Source organism: Rhopilema esculentum, chromosome 1 (assembly GCF_057945365.1).
Source record: "Rhopilema esculentum isolate cy_ngs chromosome 1, ASM5794536v1, whole genome shotgun sequence".
Classification (NCBI taxonomy): domain Eukaryota; kingdom Metazoa; phylum Cnidaria; class Scyphozoa; order Rhizostomeae; family Rhizostomatidae; genus Rhopilema; species Rhopilema esculentum.
This window is the reverse complement of record NC_142815.1, coordinates 2080483-2099578: the sequence shown is the minus strand read 5'-3', so window position 1 is coordinate 2099578 and position 19096 is coordinate 2080483. Positions and strand designations below refer to the sequence as shown.

Here is a 19096-nt window from a genome sequence, read left to right as displayed (position 1 = left end):
TAAGGCGTATTTGGCAGATTGCCTACACTGGGTACCAGAGCCTCATGATTCCAGGGATAAAATATTGTAGATAGCTGCGGTGGCATGACATTGAAAGACAAAGACAAAAGTCTGCCGTGTGTGGATCCAAAAGACATATTGGGTGTTTTCCCAAATGGGCGTTTTCCGGCGTTCTAGAGGGCGTGGCCTAAAAAATTCGATCACGCCCGATTCAGCCCTCCCACATTTAGACTGGTGTGCGGTCCCTGTGCTGTTTTACCTTGCCAGATAGAAGGTCCCCCAATTGTATTCCTAGTTTAAAGAAAATGATTGAAAATTATTAGGAGGCAGGGCATTATGAATTGTGTGAAAACTCTAGTACAGCGTACCAAATTGAACGAGAAATGTGAGACCAACAAGCTACGCTGTAACTCGTTTAAAATTCCCAACCTTTGCAAAACCCTTCACCAGAACATGCCAACTTTTGCGTTTTGATAACCTTTTACAAGGGAACAATTGAGAAAAAACTGTGCTTTGATATTTTGCGAAGTGAAAAGTGATAAGAATAATAAGTGAAAAGAACTTGTGAAAAAGCTACAAAATTTGCTATATTAATAGCAATTTGAAGACTATTTGTACATGCCAGCCCCCTACCCCGTTTAAGCCCCCTCCAACAAGCCCCATCTAAGAGCTGGCTAAATTAAGGAACCCCCAGGAGAAGTTGGAGGGTTCACATCAGATGGAACCCGTCTTGCAATCTCCTTTCCGCGGGCTGTCCCGTTTTTGATAGTCACCCGAGATTAACCCGCGAGAGAATTTCTCGCACCAGTCCCCTTACTACACGTGTAATACTCTGGCATTTCTTTCAGGCAGCCATCAACTCGTGATTAAAACCCGAAGTGAACGGGAAATAAGGTAAAAATGGTAAGAAATTCCTCAAATACATTTCTTGAAATCTTTCTCATCCAACGCAGAAGAACGCCAATTGTTGTTTCTAAGTTTATCTGTAGCATCAAGCAGTTTACAGTGTCTTTCTCGCCGTGCAAAGATTTCCTTTCCACGGCGGCTCACATTTAACTAGGCCCTTTTCCCCAGTCTTCCAGCTTGCCATCGCTCGACATTTTGAGTAAAATGCTCATATTCATACAAAAAGCCTGTCCTGATTCATCGAAATTAACGTAATTTTCAGTTGGCTGCTTTTTGCTACCATTTTCGCTCATTTTTGTAAAAACTTTAGTGTTTGAATTGGAATTCCTTTTTGCTTATTGGATGGGTAGTTTAAAGAAATTAGACCCATCAAAGACGAAACGTTAACATTGTCCGTGTTTCGATAAACGTCCAATGGTACAGATGATCCTGCATCGATAAATGCCGGAAAGTTTTGACTTCTGAGAAATTATTGTACAGTTAATTTTGCCTATGCATAATTTGACACTCCAAAATATTTGAAAATGTTATTGCTCATTTGACATCGCAGTAAACGATTTATTGTCACTTTTCAAAACATTGCTATGAATAAATTCTGTGGGAATAAATTTGAAAGTGTGAGAATTTGGAAACAGCTTGGTTATAAATCAAAATTTTATTTATATACAAAAGTGATGTGGGACTTAGTTTTATGAAGGCCATTGGAACAGTATTCAGGGGTAATGCCTTCCAGGCTGCATTTGATGTCAACAGGCCTTGCGCTAAGTAAAATGAAGGTGCTCCAATGCCTGCCAAAAGTCTTGGAACACTGACATCAATTTCCAAGGTCAAAACCAATCATCCCCCTCTCCCCCACGGAACAATGTTGGTTTACTATCAAACGGATTAGGATTTTAGGAAGCACTTTCTTTTGCGCTTCTTTTATGATATTTCGCTAAATCATCAACATTGTTTGAGGGGGAAGGGGGCGGAAGTAGCAATTTTTTTTCATGAAAGGAATGAAAGATATCAAATGCAGCGTAAATTGGTGGGTGTTCCAAGTACTTTTGGCAGGCATTGTCTGAATTTCATTTTGAAGCTTATTAGATATTCCACCAAAACCAATATCCTCCTATAGGTTTTTGATGGTGCTGATTCCATTTCTGCCATTTTCAACATCGTACGTGTTACCGATAAGGAGATATGGGGGTATTGTCTTTTTTCGAGGGTGGAGGTAAGCTACCCCCATAAAACTAAATGCCATATTTCAATTAAGGTGAAAATTGCTAAAATCAAAATCGATTTCCAATAAATAGGATCAAGATTGTATTTTGAATCTTTTCAAAGGCTCGTAGCCAGATGGCTGTCTAAGAAATAATGGGATAGATGAAGGAGACAAATATGAGTGGCAGCTAGAAAATAATCTAAAAATGGAAAGGATGCAATTTTATAAAAGTGACATCGATTCCTCTGTTTCATGTTTCTAATTATAGATAAGGTCGTATTTGAGAATTATGTCGGGTAGTTGCTCTCCTTTTATCACGGATTTATAAGTTGTCATTCATATAGGCCCTTCAATGCCCAAATGACATTCATATAGTGCAATTCAGTGCCCAAATGACAAATTTCAGAGTGTTTACCTAAATTGTAGAAAGGAACCCCTTGTTTCTCACATCAGAGTTCCCAACTGATTGATCTACTATTCCATGTTGGTTGGTAAGGGAACTGAAATAAAACTGACATCCACTCGCCTTCCTGCGCTCCTAAATGCTTGGCCCAGAAGCACTACAAAGAAAGCCCTCTTCTCTACTGTTACTGCATTGCCAAAATGGCCTTTGCCAAAGTTAGACTCTACCTGCTACTTTTATCTTCATAAAGCGCAAGGCAGATTATTTCATCGTTAATTGATTGCTGTATTTGTTTGCGTGAAATTTTCCACAACAAAATATCTTATTTCATCGAATGTAGCGCGCGTCGATGTGAAGGACAAGGCCCCGCAAGGCAACTCTCACCCTCGGAAATGAACGCTTGTAGACCGTTGTGTAGACCGTGGCTGTTTCTTCGCAATTTTCTGACTTGTCAGGGGGAGGTTTGCCCCCAAAATCACCCAAAAGGTGTATAATAATACCCCTCAAAGATAAAATTAACCTTTGTATGAATTCCATGAAGAAAACGGCAAAATATGACGAAAATCTCACGGTCTACACTCAAAAGGAGAATAAGATCTAGAGTACTTCAAATTCAATTCTCAGAAAGTGTAGACCGTTGACACTTTCCTGAATTTCTTCAGTTTTACAACTTGTATCGATCTGAAAACCTACAATATTTTTTATACTAGCCATGCACACCTACTGACGAGGTTTCGTCTACTTTCTTTGAAAAATACGATTTTTATGAACATTTTAAATGTGTAGACCGTGGCTGTAGACCGTTGGTAACCATTGGCAATAGTCATTTTCATACTACATCACGTGCCCATTAGGAAAGGAGCGTTCTTTCAATTCCTAGCATACTTTAACAATGGAAAACGAACAATTATAATTGGCACAAACCATTTTCCAATTACTGGGACAAGGGAAGATAGAAAATAATAGGGAATGGGGTGTCTATGAGCGCTACCATGTTGCCACATGTGAATGCGAAGGAGCATAGCCTAAGCAAATTTATTAAATTCGTAGATGGTTTTGGGAGGGTTATGATGGATAAAATTGAGCCATTTGAACAGTTTCTCACCAGCATGTTGTTCGCAATTATTTATATCATGCATGGTTTGTAGACATTCTCATGAATTTTTTTGTTTTTTCATCAATAATTAAACCATAAATAAGGGGACTTTTCAGAAAAAAACACTTTTTCAAAAGCACTAAACTGTACTGTTTTTCCTTTGAAAATTGATAGTTTTCTTAAACCGATGATCGAATTCTGCACAAAATACTTGTTTTCAATAATGATTTAAATGTTATTGACGGAAAAAATCAGTAGAATGTTTTTTGTAACAAATAACAATACTCGGATATCTACTATATCAATCGTTCAGAGTCCCAACCCCCTCCCCCCTTTTAACTGGGTAAAGACTGAAAATTTCGAATTTTCATTAGTAGCAGTGAGATCAGCACCATCGAAAACCCTAGGGTAGCACAATGTTTTGATATCGCAGATTGCTGTTTTCGAGAAAATTTTCAGACAATGCCTGCCAAAAGTCTTGGAACACTGACATCAATTTCCAAGGTCAAAACCAATCATCCCCCTCTCCCCCACGGAACAATGTTGGTTTACTATCAAACGGATTAGGATTTTAGGAAGCACTTTCTTTTGCGCTTCTTTTATGCTATTTCGCTAAATCATCAACATTGTTTGAGGGGGAAGGGGGCGGAAGTAGCAATTTTTTTTCATGAAAGGAATGAAAGATATCAAATGCAGCGTAAATTGGTGGGTGTTCCAAGTACTTTTGGCAGGCATTGTCCATAAAAAGAGCCCCTTAGAAACTCTAGGCGCTCTATTTCGCACCTCTAAGTAAATTTCCTTGAGAGCATCCTTCGAGAGCTTTAGAAGATCGAGAGATTCATATCAAAAGCTTCGGAAGAATGTTAAATATGAAATTCAACGGTGATACCAGAAAGCACCATAATATGAAATAACAAAACATGCAACAAACACTATGTTAATGTAAATATATAAATATAACAGAACAAAGTCGCAAAATTGTTCAGATTTTTCTAGATATGTAAGTTGCCATCATTCGATGAGCTTTTATCAGTGTCAGTATCACTAACTGTTATGTTCAGCTTCACATATTGCTTCATCAATACGCATGGCTTTAAATCGAACATTAAACTTTGTTTCCTTTTTTCATGTTATCCATTCTATAAGAAACGCTAGAACATCTACTACTCGCAAAAGCAAATGAAAAGTAATGCGATAATTTGGACGGAAACGTGATCGCTGATTTGCAGAGGCGATTTTAAGTTATTAAAAAAAAGAAAATAAAATTTACTTCAATAGAAGATAAACGCTTGCTCGAAAATCAAATATCGCTCTCCAAGGCTTCTTTTGGGTGCGCTCTAGGCGCGCGCGCTCCATCGAGCGCCTTTCCGGGCAAGGCCTGATGTCAACTATACGCTGAAGGTCCACCAGGGGTATTTGTTTGCCCAAAAATATGAGCAATTAGTAAAACTATAAATATTGTATGGCAGACAAAGAAAACTGATTAATAGAGAAAACTGTGGCGCATGTGTCTTTATTTTATTCTTTTTCGTGTCAACTATGTAGGTGGCTACTTGTTTTATGCATGCCAAAAGATATTTTGTTGGTTTGCATGCCGAACGTTGAACAAGACCTGGGTGTACGCCTAAGATCCTCAGGCCTAAGTAATTGGAATGCACCTTGGAATGCTTAGAATTATAGGATATGCATAATCAAATCATACTCTAAGAAGGCAGTTTTGTGTATTTAAATATTAAGAAATGCCTGAATTATTGCCACTGAAATGGGAGAACTATATATATTATATATATAATCCAAAAATTTTGTGCTAGTAGTTATCTAGACTGCATAGTATGCCAAATGCACACTGGAGATTTTTTTTTGAAAATATCCCTGCACATCTGGTGAAGGGTGTGGCTTTTTTAGATCTGGGTATGACTTTTTTGGATCTGGGCATGACATAGGTATTCACTTTGCTTGGGGCAAATGGAGAAACGTATTTCCTCAAAAAACACAATATATATCTTGCATTGAATTGATAGATACAGCATGACTATCAGTCATGTCAATTTTATTATCTTTCTGATTGGTCAACCTCAACAGTCGTGTGCTCCTGTTTTCTGATTGGCCTATTTCGATCCACAACTGGGATATATATATATTTCCTAGCGTAGAGTTTTGATCTATGTTCTGACGTTTTAAACGCTGAAGAGTGTCTGACAAAAAGCTTTAGTTTACTAAATGTTTGCTTTTTTCAAAGCCATCTTCTCCATATCCTTAGGTGCTATAATTGTTGTTCATATACACAGTTTAATGCACAATTTTACAAAAGTGCAGACTTGTACAGTTTAAATTTTGCGTTTGCACACCTGGGATCTTTTAGAAAACTGCTTTCCAACTCGCGTTAACTGTCTATGGAAATTTGAGAACTTATAATCATACAAGCAGGGGAATTTTTTTGAATGATTTTTCCATTATATATATATTCTTAATACCTTTAAATTAAATTGGTATACAAACCTTGCAAGATCAAAGACAATATGGCCAAAAGTTTCATCAGATTGTGCAGCTTCATCGTTGCTTGAATGAGTTTTCATTCTGTTTTGTCCCAGAGATTCATGCGACATGATGTTTGCAGTGCCACATGAGATCTTGTTGAAAACTGCTGTACTCTTCAGTTTGGGAAGGTATTAAGCATTTGTACCAGGGGCAGACATTTTGTTAAATATTGGGGGCAAGCCTATTGTTTTGATAAGAAGATGTCACATTTCCCATTGTTTTAGAACAAAATACTATTGTCCTCCAAAATATTAGGGGGCAAACACCCCCTTGTCACCCCAGATGTCTGTCACCAATTTGCACCCTTGCAATTTGCACTCAATATTAACTAAGCTAGTTTTTTCTTTTTAGGCCAGCAGACCATTAGTTTCAGTATTTAACGATCAAGGTGAAAAGGCAGAATCTTCAGAGCAAATTCCTTTGCCAGCCGTTTTCTGTTCTCCAATCCGGCACGATGTTGTGAACTTTGTCCATGCCAATGTTGCCAAAAATAAGAGACAACCATATGCAGTGAGCCGACTTGCTGGTCACCAGACCTCTGCTGAGTCATGGGGAACTGGTCGTGCTGTTGCTCGTATTCCCCGTGTCCGTGGTGGTGGTACTCACAGATCTGGCCAGGGAGCTTTTGGAAATGTATCTTTCAACAAAATTATCTTTGTTCATTAACTTACATTTGATTGTTGAATCTATCTTTACAACGCAATATCTGATGGTCTGAGAGTCCAACATCAATGCTTCCAACTTTAAACCTTTCCAAACATACAATACAAAAAGCGTTAGGAAAATTACTTAATGTTACATAAAAATGTTACATACCAAATTTCCTTTAAAGAGCGCCACAGCATTCAATACGAGATCCATATTTCCTCTAATTGGTTGAGGAGAGCCAAAGCTCTTTCTCCCCTCCAGGCTCTCCTCAAATGCCAGAGGGAAGCTACAGATAACTCTCCTTGAAATCAATTTTTGCTTTCTTTCTATTCTTTTTTATCTGCAAATAGCTCACCCAGAGATTATTAGGAGAGATGTTTACTGCTCCCCTGCTAAAAGTCTTATGACTAGGCCTGGTGAATCTATGCACAGTGGAAAATGTATCCTTCCCCTTTTTAAGGGCCTCATTAGCCAAGGAGGTTAACATAAACATTCTACAAACGCCACAATATATTCATTTTTTAAAACCTATAGTGGATTTTCTGTGTCGCAAGTTGGAAAAACCAATTGCAAATTTTCTTATATTCTCCATTTGATATATATATATAATCTAAAATATATACCATTTTATTTAGCTTTCTTATATATTTATGAATATTTAAAATTTTTAAACAACAATCTGAAAATTTCCTCAAATATTCTTTTGCCTTTGAAAAATGCACCATGCTGTATGTTAGGATCATCTGTGCTCTTAAAAGAAAACTGATTTCAAATTGAAATAAGATTTTCTCCTTAAGACCAGATGAAGTAACAGTGACAGTAGTGGTATAATTAGAAGGCAGATTGATTTGTCATTTTCTTATGAGAGTGACATTTTTGAAGATCTGATCAAAGATGTTCTTGATGACCTCTTTTCAATGTCACTTGAAAGAAACATCTTTGATTTCTACTACATTAAGTTTAATTCATAAAGAAATAGATTTTTAAATGAAAATAAATTCTTGCTAAATAAGCTTGTTTTTTAATTTTACATCTTTTTAATAGAGAAGGTAGGGTCTTGGTAGGAATGTCAAGAGCGGGTCCAATATTCATAAAGAGGGTCTATTGATAAAAGACCTCTTGAGAGAGGTCAGATTCCAGAAGCTCACATGGTTTTCAACCTATTTTGGTAAAAAAGTTCTTCAGATCTCCCTACCAGAATTGTCTGATTTAAAAAGGGAGTCTTGAGACAAAATGGGGGATTCTTGCCCCTAAATGATGTTACTTGTTGAATTGAATACATCAAATAAATCAATGAAGAGAATCAGTAAACAAAAATAGATTTTGCATCGTCAATTTTGCCTATTTATTATCTATATCATATCGGTCTTCCTTAACCATGTGAAGATGTGCCGTGGTGGACGAATGTTTGCACCCACCAGAATCTGGCGTCGCTGGCATCGTCACATCAACAAGAACCAGCGTAGGTATGCTACCGTCTCAGGAATTGCTGCCACTGCTCTTCCAGCTTTGGTTATGGCCCGTGGACATAAGATTGAAAAAATACCAGAAGTACCACTCGTCGTTTCAAATGGAGTCGAGAGCTTGACAAAGACAAAAGCAGCTGTGGCTCTTTTGAAGAAACTTGATGCATATGACGATGTGCAGAAATGCATCGACTCTAAGAAAATCCGAGCTGGAAAGGTAACTTGCTTTTCTTAAAGAATGCAAGTATATTTCTCTAATTATGTTAGAAAATTATCAAACAATTATAATTAATATAAAAAGGACTACTATTCTGTCATGAACACTTTTAAGACTAGATTCTTTGCTTCTATTTCCTTCCAAACATGTTCAATTCATATGGTAAATTTCCAATTCCTGCCTCCCTCCTCCATTTTTCTATAATCTGCTGTTGATAGTCCGCTGGGAAATTGTAAATGTGAGCAATGATGAAAAAAACTTGCCCTCTATGATCAAAATGATTATTCACTTTAAATGTACTCGGCTGAGCTCACTTCTTAGATGCATTCCTTATCTTTCAAATTAGAGTGGTTTATTGAGAATATAACAGTTTTGCATTTGTTTGTTTTGTATTCACTATTGGAACTGACTTTGTCCCTAGAACAGATAACCTACAAATTATTCTAGAGTTTAATGTTTAACAGCACAATGTCCTAATGAATACTAGGGGTCACCTAAATTGGTTCTGTTATACAAAGACTATTGTCACATTTTCCTATCAGCAATGCAAGACAAATTCTCAAGATTTTCCAATATCAATTAAAGACAACCTTTTGTTTATGTAAACAGTTGGCTGACGGGACAGAGTGCCCTTAAATGTGAATTCAAGGTAGCTGCATGCCTTGTAAGGAGCAAAAAGCAGACACTCGACAAACAGAACACTTTCTAGGTGCTCGATTGAGCATCATCAAATATCATTAATAACAAAATTTTGTTCTTTGCATTCAGTTTTTCAAAAGCAGTAACACACTAGGTGCTCAATCAATCAAGCTCCATTTAGGCATATGCAAAGGTTCTTTATTGAGCTCCAGCACCTCTCCTTTCAAGGCCTGCAGTTTAAAAGTTGCCAGGCAGTAAACCCCCTGGCTTTGTATGTGTTCTGCCTTTCTTAGAGTTAGTACTCTGGGGTCAGGTTGGTTTTAAGAAACAGGGGGTTGACTTTCTAAATCTGTATGCATCCTGAATTGTTTTGGTGACAGTCATTACAACAAAATTTAAATTCATAATATTTATATACTTGATTGCTTTTATCAATAAAACAGGAGGATTAAAATAAGGAGCAATGGGTTGAAAAGCCCAAAGAATTCTTCACCTCACTGTAGTTTGTTTGGTGCTAGCTATTAAACATTTATAAGCATTGATAAGCCGAGCTTCTTCTTTCTGGAAGTTCTTTTTGGACAGACGTTTCAGTGTAATGCAAATACTAGACAAAATAGCAGTAAATGTATATAATTTGGAACAGTAAATGTTAAATAGAAGCTTATTCTCTGACTTTCTGTTTGAATATTCTAGGGAAAAATGAGGAACCGTCGTTATACTATGCGCAGGGGGCCCTTGGTCATCTACAACGAAGATCATGGAATTCGCCAGGCTTTCAGAAATCTTCCAGGAGTTGAACTTCTCAAAGTTGACAGAATGAATCTCTTGCAACTCTGTCCTGGTGGCCATCTTGGAAGGTAGGCATTTTATTATAATTCTGCTGACTTTATGGAAATTTTCATGGCATAATTGATTGACTGATTCCCAATTTGATTTATTGATTGTTCTTAATGATTGCCCTAGACATCTTATCTGTGTTGGTTGCAATGATGAGAAAAACTTGCCCTCTATGATCAAAATGATTAAGAAACAGTTGTTTTGTACTCAAAGCTGAGCAACCAACACAGAATCTAAAGCCTCATTTGCCCACAAGTAGGGATAGGACTATTTGATTTTTCAGGGGTGTGATACATTCACATTCATGTTGAAAAGAGGAACAGGGCTAATATTAGATTTATTAAAAGTGGAATGTAAAAACAAAACTGTCATGAAAGTCATTAGAAAGTAATATACAATATTTGATTAATAACACTTGCAGAATATTTCTTATTAAGACAGGAATTAGAGCTGATTCATTCTTTTACCAGCAGATAGTCAAGATTTCAAGTGTAGTCAGAAAACCCAACATTTAGGAACCAAACTATTTGGTGATGCTCCTTTTCCCTGTTTTTGGAGTTTAAATCAGCCAGGCAATGCTGTGGATGTATTTTGGACCCATCAAGGTTGTCGGAGGCTACAGACGTTTTGTGGACTTTTTGTGTTGTTTGGTACACAATGTGTCTATACCTAAATGAATTCACAACTGAAACCTTCTTTATAAACCAATTTCAAATACGTCATCTTCTATCATTGTTAATTTCAGGTTCTGTATTTGGACCAAAGGCGCTTTTGAGAAACTTGACTCGCTCTATGGAACATGGCGAAAGAAGTCATCTGAAAAATCTAACTACAAGTAAGCAGTTTTTTGGGCTTTCTTACAGTCAAATTTATAACTTTGAACCCGCAAAAAACTAAGACAGTTGATGGGCTTCAGCTCTGGGTGATGATCGCATTAGGTGTGAAACACGGAGTAGAAACTTAGCACCATACTCAGGCCATAAAAATTTAACAGGGGAGTAGTAAGTAGCTCTTCTATTTATTCCAGGTGAGCTATTTGTAGATAAAAAAGAAAAGAAATAAAGCTAAAATGGATTTCAAGGAGAGCAATCTGTAGCTCCTGTGCAGCATTTGAGGAGAGCCTGTAGGGGAGAAAGAGCTATGGGTCTCTTCAAATGGCCAGGCCTGAGTCCGTCCTATACACAAACAAGCATATTCATTTTTATGTCAAAGTCCTTATTCCTAGAAATGTTTTCTGCCAACACTTTTATCTATATATTTATAGCATAAGCATATAATAAATCAGGCCTTGCTCTTAGTAAAATGAAGGTGCTCCGTAAAAAGAGCCCCTTAGAAACTCTAGGCGCTCTATTTCGCACCTCTAAGTAAATTTCCTTGAGAGCATCCTTCGAGAGCTTTAGGAGATCGAGAGCTTCAAATCGAAAGCTTCGGAAGAATGTTAAATATGAAATTCAACGGTGATACCACAAAGCACCATAATATGAAATAACAAAACATGCAACAAACACTATGTTAATATAAATATAGAAATATAATAAAACAAAGTCGCAAAATTGTTCAGATTTTTCTAGATATGTAAGTTGCCATCATTCGATGAGTTTTTATCAGTGTCAGTATCACTACTGTTATGTTCAGCTTCACATATTGCTTCATCAAAACGCATGGCTTTAAATCGAACATTTAACTGTTTCCTTTTTTCATGTTATCCATTCTATAAGAAACGCTAGAACATCTACTACTCGCAAAAGCAAATGAAAAGCAATGCGATAATTTGGACGGAAACGTGATCGCTGATTTGCACAGGCGCTTTTAAGTTATTAAAAAAACTGAAAATAATATATACCTCAATAGAAGATTAACGCTTGCTCGAAAATCAAATAAATCTGCCGGAGAATACGCTTGATGGCCTGTGTCCTTGATGGTTATTAGAGGGTTATTAGAAAAAAATGATATTGAAAACCCAACATTGAAATTGCTGAATTTTTTCTCAAGGGGTAATCTTACGCAAATCATAATATTGCGGTCTGTTGGGAAGATTGTTTATGCTTGATCAAGTTGATTCAACAAATTCCAAAAATTCATTTTGCTCCGTGTTAATATTGTTTTTACGTTTTGAGGGGCTCTATAAATCGCTCTCCAAGGCTTTTTTTGGGTGCGCTCTAGGCGTGCGCGCTCGATCGAGCGCCTTTCCGGGCAAGGCCTGAATAAATATATGCAAGTTCTTTATGTACACATAATGCTCTTCCGTTCACATTTTATATTCTTTTTTTTCGTTACAGCCAGATAATCTTTGCTAAAGTTATAATCTTACTTTTGGATAATTTAAGGCTTTTGAGTTTGAAATGTTATCAATTGTTTCTGAGACCATTTAACACAATTTTATGATAATAAATACACAATTACATTAAGTAGCAACAATTGTTAAAATCAAAAAATCTTTTCTGTTTTGTTAACATGAAACTAAATTGTCAACTATCTCACTTTCCAATCTTAATTTTCTTTTTCAATGCTGACAAATCATATTGCCCTTATTTCTTTGTAATTGCCTTCAAATAATTGTCTTTATTTTAAATTTTAGTCTCCCTCGCCCAATTATGACTAATCCAGATCTCAACCGCCTAATCAACTCAGATGAAATCCAAAAGGCATTACAACCAAGAAAGTAAGTTACAGTCATTAGGTGTTCTTGATTTTCCCTTGTTAGAAATATAGCATTATTGTTTCTCCTTTGTTGTGATGCATCTGAAAAGTTTGTTAGCTGTTGTATTGGCTTGTTATTTTTTCTGATGTCTAGGCATGAAATATACTAGATAATTTACCCCAGAGAGTGTCAGATAAAATTTTTCCCGTTTGGTATGTCACACAAAGGTTTCTGGTCTGCCTTCGAAAAATGCACCATGCTGTATGTTAGGATCATCTGTGCTCTTAAAAGAAAACTGATTTCAAATTGAAACAAGATTTTCTCCTTAAGACCAGATGAAGTAACAGTGACAGTAGTGGTATAATTAGAAGGCAGATTGATTTGTCATTTTCTTATGAGAGTGACATTTTTGAAGATCTGATCCAAGATGTTCTTGATGACCTCTTTTTAATGTCACTTGAAAGATCTTTGATTTCTGCTACATGAAAACTGCATTACAATTTATGCCTTCTGTATGATTGTATTTTAAATGGCAATTGATTGATTGTTGTTTGATATGATTGTTGTTTGATATGATTATTGTTTGATATGATTGTTGTTTGATATGATTGTTGTTTGATATGATTGTTGTTTGATATGATTGTTGTTTGATATGATTGTTGTTTGATATGATTGTTGTTTGATATGATTGTTGTTTGATATGATTGTTGTTTGATATGATTGTTGTTTGATATGATTGTTGTTTGATATGATTGTTGTTTGATATGATTGTTGTTTGATATGATTGTTGTTTGATATGATTGTTGTTTGATTGATGATTTTGAATTGACCAATGATTGACTGTTTATTTATTGTTCATTGATTCTTTGATGTATGATTGACTGATGATTAACTGATAAATATGTTTTTGAATTGATTGATGATTCATGATGTGGTTGTTTGGCGATTGATGATTGATTGGTAATTATCATACTTTGCAGAGCAAGACCACACCGTGCAATGAGAAAGAAGAACCCACTGAAGAACGTTGGTGTTATGTTGCGATTGAATCCATATGCCAAAACGATGAAGCGCCATGCAATTATCGATGCAGAGCGACGAAGTGCTGCCAAGAAGGCAGTTCTTGACCAAAAGAGAGGTATCCAACAACAGAAGAAGGCATGAACCATCAGCTGTAGTTGAGTTGCCGTAAATTTAGAAAATAAATGAACCTTAAATCAGTTTCTTTTTATTCTCATTCTGCACAAATAGGAAAACGTAGCTACAATCGATTAGGAGCTTTTCATTGATTGATGCCTTCTTGATGCTCGTCTGGGCACTTGCCTTTTAGGCCAAGACTACTGTCACAGGGTCCTAGTTGCAAGGATGGCTCATTTGTTAGAGGGGCTGACTACAGACCCAAAGGTCTGTGGTTCGAGTCCCTGGCATGACCAAACTTTCACCCAGAGTGAGAAGAGTCGCCAGCTCTTTGTAATTCCAGGTGCAGGAGTCATGAGGTGTGGTCACATTGAGAGGAAGGACCAGGACACTGCTCGATAAGCATAAACTTCTCAGTATCCTAAAAACTACCTTCAGATGCTAGGTAGAAATAAATACAAAAAATACAAATATATGGCCCTTAAGCCTGAACATATGAACATTTTTTCTCTATCCTGTTTGTGTTAGTGTTAAGCTATGTTAGCAAAGGTTAAAAAAGCTAGGTGAGTTTTAATAATTTTTTGCGTTGATGTGAAGCTAGTTTTGTAGAATATCACTAGCCAAGGCAAGTTGTTGCAACTCAGGAAAAATACCCCTGGGAAGAAAGAGAATAGCCACACTGTCTTTATAAAACCAGAATGCCCAGGCAAGGTTTGATTTGGCTGTTTGCCCACAAATGTGTGCCTGAAACATTTAGCCATATGTCCACAAATAGTGTGCGAACAAGCAGTTTCAACAATTTTCAAATTATTGAGAACGTCCAGTTGCATTTTTGAACAGGTCTACGTTAAAACAAAGACTCGTGATTTGTGTAGGCAGAAAGATGTTCCTGTTTTGATCTGGACCAGAATAGATCTTTCAAACTAGTTTTCATGATTTTTCAGCATTTTCACTCTGGGTAAAAGTGGGATTTATGCTTGGGTATTTTGAAATTTCTCTGTGAGAAACTAATTATGCATTTATACCTCGATATTTCATTGCATTGAGGTAAATGGGCCCAGCAATAGCAACTTAATCACATTGTAAAATATTCTTAAAACGGAATATCTTCTTGTTTTAATAGATTGATATTTTAAAACCTTTTACAATTACACATTGCTTACAGTAAGGCTGAAAATAAAGGTTAAAATTTATGAGATTTTTGAAGCTATTTAGGGAGGATGTTGGCTTAAATTGAGTGGGAACGCTATTTCATATTCTTGCTTCCAGGAAACAAGGAAAAGGCATGCCCGTAAGCAGACCTTCCTTGTTAAACAAATTGACCAGCACGTATATATCCAGCAAGCATCCCACAATGCTTTTTTAGACAGTCTGAAATCAATTTCGGTTAATCCGTAAAGTTTACTGCCACTGTTTGGACCGTCGCCACACTTAAAAAGGCCCATTGTTAGCAATGAGTCTTTAACTGTTGTGGAAAATTCTATTTTCTGTGAGACAATTAATTTACCTTTAGAATGAGCCACTGTTCATCCCTGTAGGCTACGAATTGAGGGGTTACAGTTTTTTGTTTTTGGGGGCTGTACTTTGTCTGCTTTACACCCCTAAACTTTAGAACCAAAAACACGGAAACTGGTTATACAACAAGAATGGTTGGACTGCTGGCTAAATTTTACTAAAATCTGTGAATTTGAGGTGAAATAGATTCATTTGATTTTAAATGGAAACACTTTTACGCATCAGAGCAGATTAATATTTATTATTTACAGTTGGCAGAAAACTACAAGATGATTTTTTTACTGTAGTTAATAAGAATTACAAATGCTGTCTTTATCAAAATATGACAATATATATACATAAGATTTCTTAAATCGGCAAAATCGATAAGTTGGATGAAAAAGTCATACCATAAATCCTCAAATTAGCCCCCTGGGGGCTTATTTATTTTTGATATTTTTGAACGGGGGCTTATACGAGGGGGTGCTTATAAGATTATTGTAGACAATAAGAAGACATTATTAAAATACCTTGTTTATTTTAGTAGGAATTTTGTTATGAGCAATTAATTAATTACTACCAAAAGTATGAATTTGTTGCGGTAATTCAATAAAACGCCATAGGCAACCTCAGATGGCAAAAATCATCAAATGGAGGGGTTCAATTTGAGAATTTACGGTAGCATTGGGGGCTTATTTGAGGGGGGGGGCTTATTGGAAATTTTTAGTTCTAGGGTGAGGGCTTATTTGAGGGGGGGGCTTTATCAAGGGGGGGGGGCAATTGGAGGATTTATGGTAATCAAGGTGGTATACCAGGGACCTCTGTAGGGAGTGGGAGCGGCTAAATCTGAATTTTTCAATGGAGCTTCAAAAAGTAGATAGAATATTGTCAGTTTCTCCATTTGTTAGGTTTTTGGCATAAGAACCCTGAGCCTCTTCTCCAAAATAACAATTGCAGACAGCATTCCTTAACTGGGGGCATGCCCCCCCCTGGTTCCTACATCTAAGCACTCCCAGCTTTTTATAAATATCAATCCACTACAAAGTTATTCCGAATGGTCTATGAAAAATTTTCCTAGCAGTGTAGATATCAATGGTGTGAATCTGCACCCTTATTGGTATGAATCTGAGAGAGGTTTTTCTAACATGGCATTTTCTTACAATATCATGTGAAGTTGAAACATTTGTTCTCAGAATAAGGAAGCTGTAGTACATATTCTAGGCTGGAAGAACAATTGCCCCTTCACCCTAGTAAAAAAATGTCCTGTTTTCTACTCACAAACAATATAATTATGCAATTTCAGTATTTGTATGATCAAATATAAGCAAAAAGTACAAATTGGTTATTTTCTTATATAAAGATATGGCAATTAGCACAACATCCTTCTCAACTAGCAAAGCACCCATCACAGATTTCTCAAATGTTTTTGTTACCTCCCTAAGATCCATGGCTAAAATTTTACATTTTTTCATATTTTAAAACATGTCCACAGGATTTACAAGTTTTACTATACTCGTCAGATTCCTCATCATATTGTTCGTTATCAGAATCATATTCATGCTCGTGTGTTTGTTCAACCTTCTGCCATGTACTTGTTCGCACTGCTCTCCTCAATTCTTTAATTTTCTTCTCAAACCTTTTTTGCTTTGTCAGTTCTTTATTATCAAGCCTTTTTTCCTTTTCTTCTTCAATTTTTTCCAATGAACCCCAAATTTCTTTGGCCCTATCAATAATCTGTGCCTTATAATATAGTTTCATCTGTCCCCAGTAATCATTGTGTGGGTTTTTCCTCAAAACAAACTTCAGTACAGGTGTTCTCAAATCAAGATCACAGTCCTTAAGTAAGTATTTACTCTTTGCCTCTGTTTTTGTGCACAGATCATGTTTCTCATCGCATTTGCAGCCATCACAAACTGAAACGTCAAATTTTGTATACAGAAATGAGGCATCAAACTTCTTGCAGCAATCTTCGCATCTTAGATGCTTGCTTTCATCAAGTGTTGGGGGAGGCAGGTCCTCTACAAGGGCAGGTAACACTGCATTGGCCAAATCATCGTCATCATCTTCAAGGAAGAAGCCAGCACCGGTGTCACGCTGACAAGCAAGTAGGCCAACACTCTTGTCCCTTTTGAGATGGAGCTTGGCAGGCTCAGAGCTAGCATCAGCTGGAAGACCTCGTTTGATGCCCGTTAATCTACAGAAGATGAGTTGATTCTCAAAGTAAACTTATAAATACAATTGTTTTTGAACACACAAGAAGAAAAAGATGTCTAGTTGCCAGAACATAAAGTAATTTTTTCTGTGCAGGGAACGTGAGAATAAATTGAAATGTGCAGACAACAAATGTGTCATGAAAAATCGTGTTAAGGCCCTGGGGTAGACAGAGTTGATGCTCCCTGGGGTATTGATGCTTCCCAGGGTATAGTGTATGTAAAGTAGCATGTAGTTACTGTAACTTTTTAGGTCATTAAGGTCTTAAGGTATTAAGGTCTTTTCATATTCTATAACAGAATGAATTAGCCACATCAATTGGTCGGTACAGTTTCTGGCATCCGTACAATCAAACTGTTTCTTTCGAGCAAAATGTGATAAGAAAAATTATTAGGAAACAAAGCATTTCTTTATAATTTTGTTTGAATTTTACAGCTTCACAGAATTTTGGATCCAGCTCAAAGGAATGAGCCCAGACTGGAAACATTGTCGCACGCCCGCGATATATTGCCCGTTTACTCAAATTTTCCATCTGTGCACTTTTGCATTTTGGCCGCACAAAGTCCCTATTTGAATACATTTCACATTAATAACAATACAAATGTCTTAAAAGTGTGTGATCTCAGGTGTGCAGTCGTGCAGTCAGGCACATGAACTTGCCTGCACAAGTAACAAATGGGAAAGAGCCCAAAACTAGCTAGGAATAAGTTTTGGACAGAATGAAGAAAGAAATTTGACAGTCTCAAAAAATTTCCATTTTGAAAACAATGAAACTGAAACTACAGAACCAGGGAGAAAATACTAAAAAGTTGTAGTTTGAAAAAGAAAACAAGAAATGATGTGCCCAGATAATACATAAGATTTCTTAAATCGTCACATTAAGAATGTACCTATATAAGTGACCATTAATTCTGTTATTTGCTAACATTTTGCCCCAGCATACAGGGCCTATGACCTTCACAGTATAATTTTAAAAACATCAATCGAGACTTGGGGAATAAATTGCTTGTCAAAGTTTCACACTTGCACTCTTTTGTTTTTAAGATCAATTTTGTAAGAATACAAGACTCAAAATTGGTCAAAATTTAAGAACAAATTAAGGAAAAAACTTAGGCTGAGCTACTTTGAAGAATGCAGTTTTGAAGAAAGTTTCATCTCAAAACAAGGATTTTTAGCCATGTGTTGGTGCTTTTTCGGTGAATATTCAAACATGTTTCCAAATAAAGACGTCTCACTCACTTTATTGGCAAACGGGGCCTGAGCGCCTCCATAGAGCGCTAAAGCTAGCAATTGCACTGCTTACACCCTATTAAATTAGGAACAATCCAGCCTCAGATTTTCTAAAAATTTAAGAACAGCCAGCCTAAGCTTCAACTTTCTAGTTCTTATAAAAAGGAGGGTATATTTGCGAAAATCAGAAAAATATACCTGGCTTGTCTCAAATTAATGGCTTTCTGTCTGTTCTTTTCTATTCTTTCTTTCTGTTTTTCAGTTAACTGAGGGCTCTTACTACTGTTGTCAACAACTGCAGCGCAATTTTCAAGAGAAGTATCTCCCGCAATAACACTATCCTCCGCCATTTTGCCCGCGAAAAAGCTCCTCCTAAGTGGCAGGTTGAAGCACTGTGACGTCATGAAAAAACAAAAATTTCTTACGCTT

General features: G+C 36.6%; 2 protein-coding genes across 2 annotated transcripts; one reads left to right on the top strand and one right to left on the bottom strand.

Moving 5' to 3' along the window:
- The first annotated feature begins 773 nt into the window (after window positions 1-773).
- LOC135690229 (large ribosomal subunit protein uL4) lies at window positions 774-13812 on the top strand. The gene is made up of 7 exons (XM_089116232.1): window positions 774-903; window positions 6499-6780; window positions 8182-8478; window positions 9811-9974; window positions 10700-10789; window positions 12533-12616; window positions 13576-13812. The coding sequence occupies exons 1-7, from the start codon at window positions 901-903 to the stop codon at window positions 13757-13759; spliced, it is 1104 nt and encodes a 367-aa protein (XP_088972358.1). The 5' UTR covers window positions 774-900; the 3' UTR covers window positions 13760-13812.
- Window positions 13813-14954: 1142 nt separating this feature from the next.
- Window positions 14955-19051, bottom strand: LOC135690228 (DNA repair protein complementing XP-A cells homolog). Its single transcript, XM_065207730.2, has 2 exons — window positions 18866-19051; window positions 14955-17420 (listed from the first exon to the last, which is right to left on the bottom strand). Exons 1-2 carry the CDS (start codon window positions 19015-19017, stop codon window positions 16685-16687), a joined length of 888 nt encoding a protein of 295 aa, XP_065063802.2. The 5' UTR covers window positions 19018-19051; the 3' UTR covers window positions 14955-16684.
- Between the last annotated feature and the right edge of the window lie 45 nt (window positions 19052-19096).

Excerpts from the sequence above, each read along its gene's own strand:
- LOC135690229 (XM_089116232.1), top strand. Across the intron at positions 9,975-10,699 it reads CCTGGTGGCCATCTTGGAAG|GTTCTGTATTTGGACCAAAG; the intron begins GTAGGCATTTTA and ends TGTTAATTTCAG. Across the intron at positions 10,790-12,532 it reads TCTGAAAAATCTAACTACAA|TCTCCCTCGCCCAATTATGA; the intron begins GTAAGCAGTTTT and ends TTTAAATTTTAG.
- LOC135690228 (XM_065207730.2), bottom strand. The coding sequence starts at position 19,017 with ATGGCGGAGGATAGTGTTATTGCGGGAGATACTTCTCTTGAAAATTGC. Across the intron at positions 17,421-18,865 it reads ATTAATTTGAGACAAGCCAG|ATTAACGGGCATCAAACGAG; the intron begins GTATATTTTTCT and ends CATCTTCTGTAG.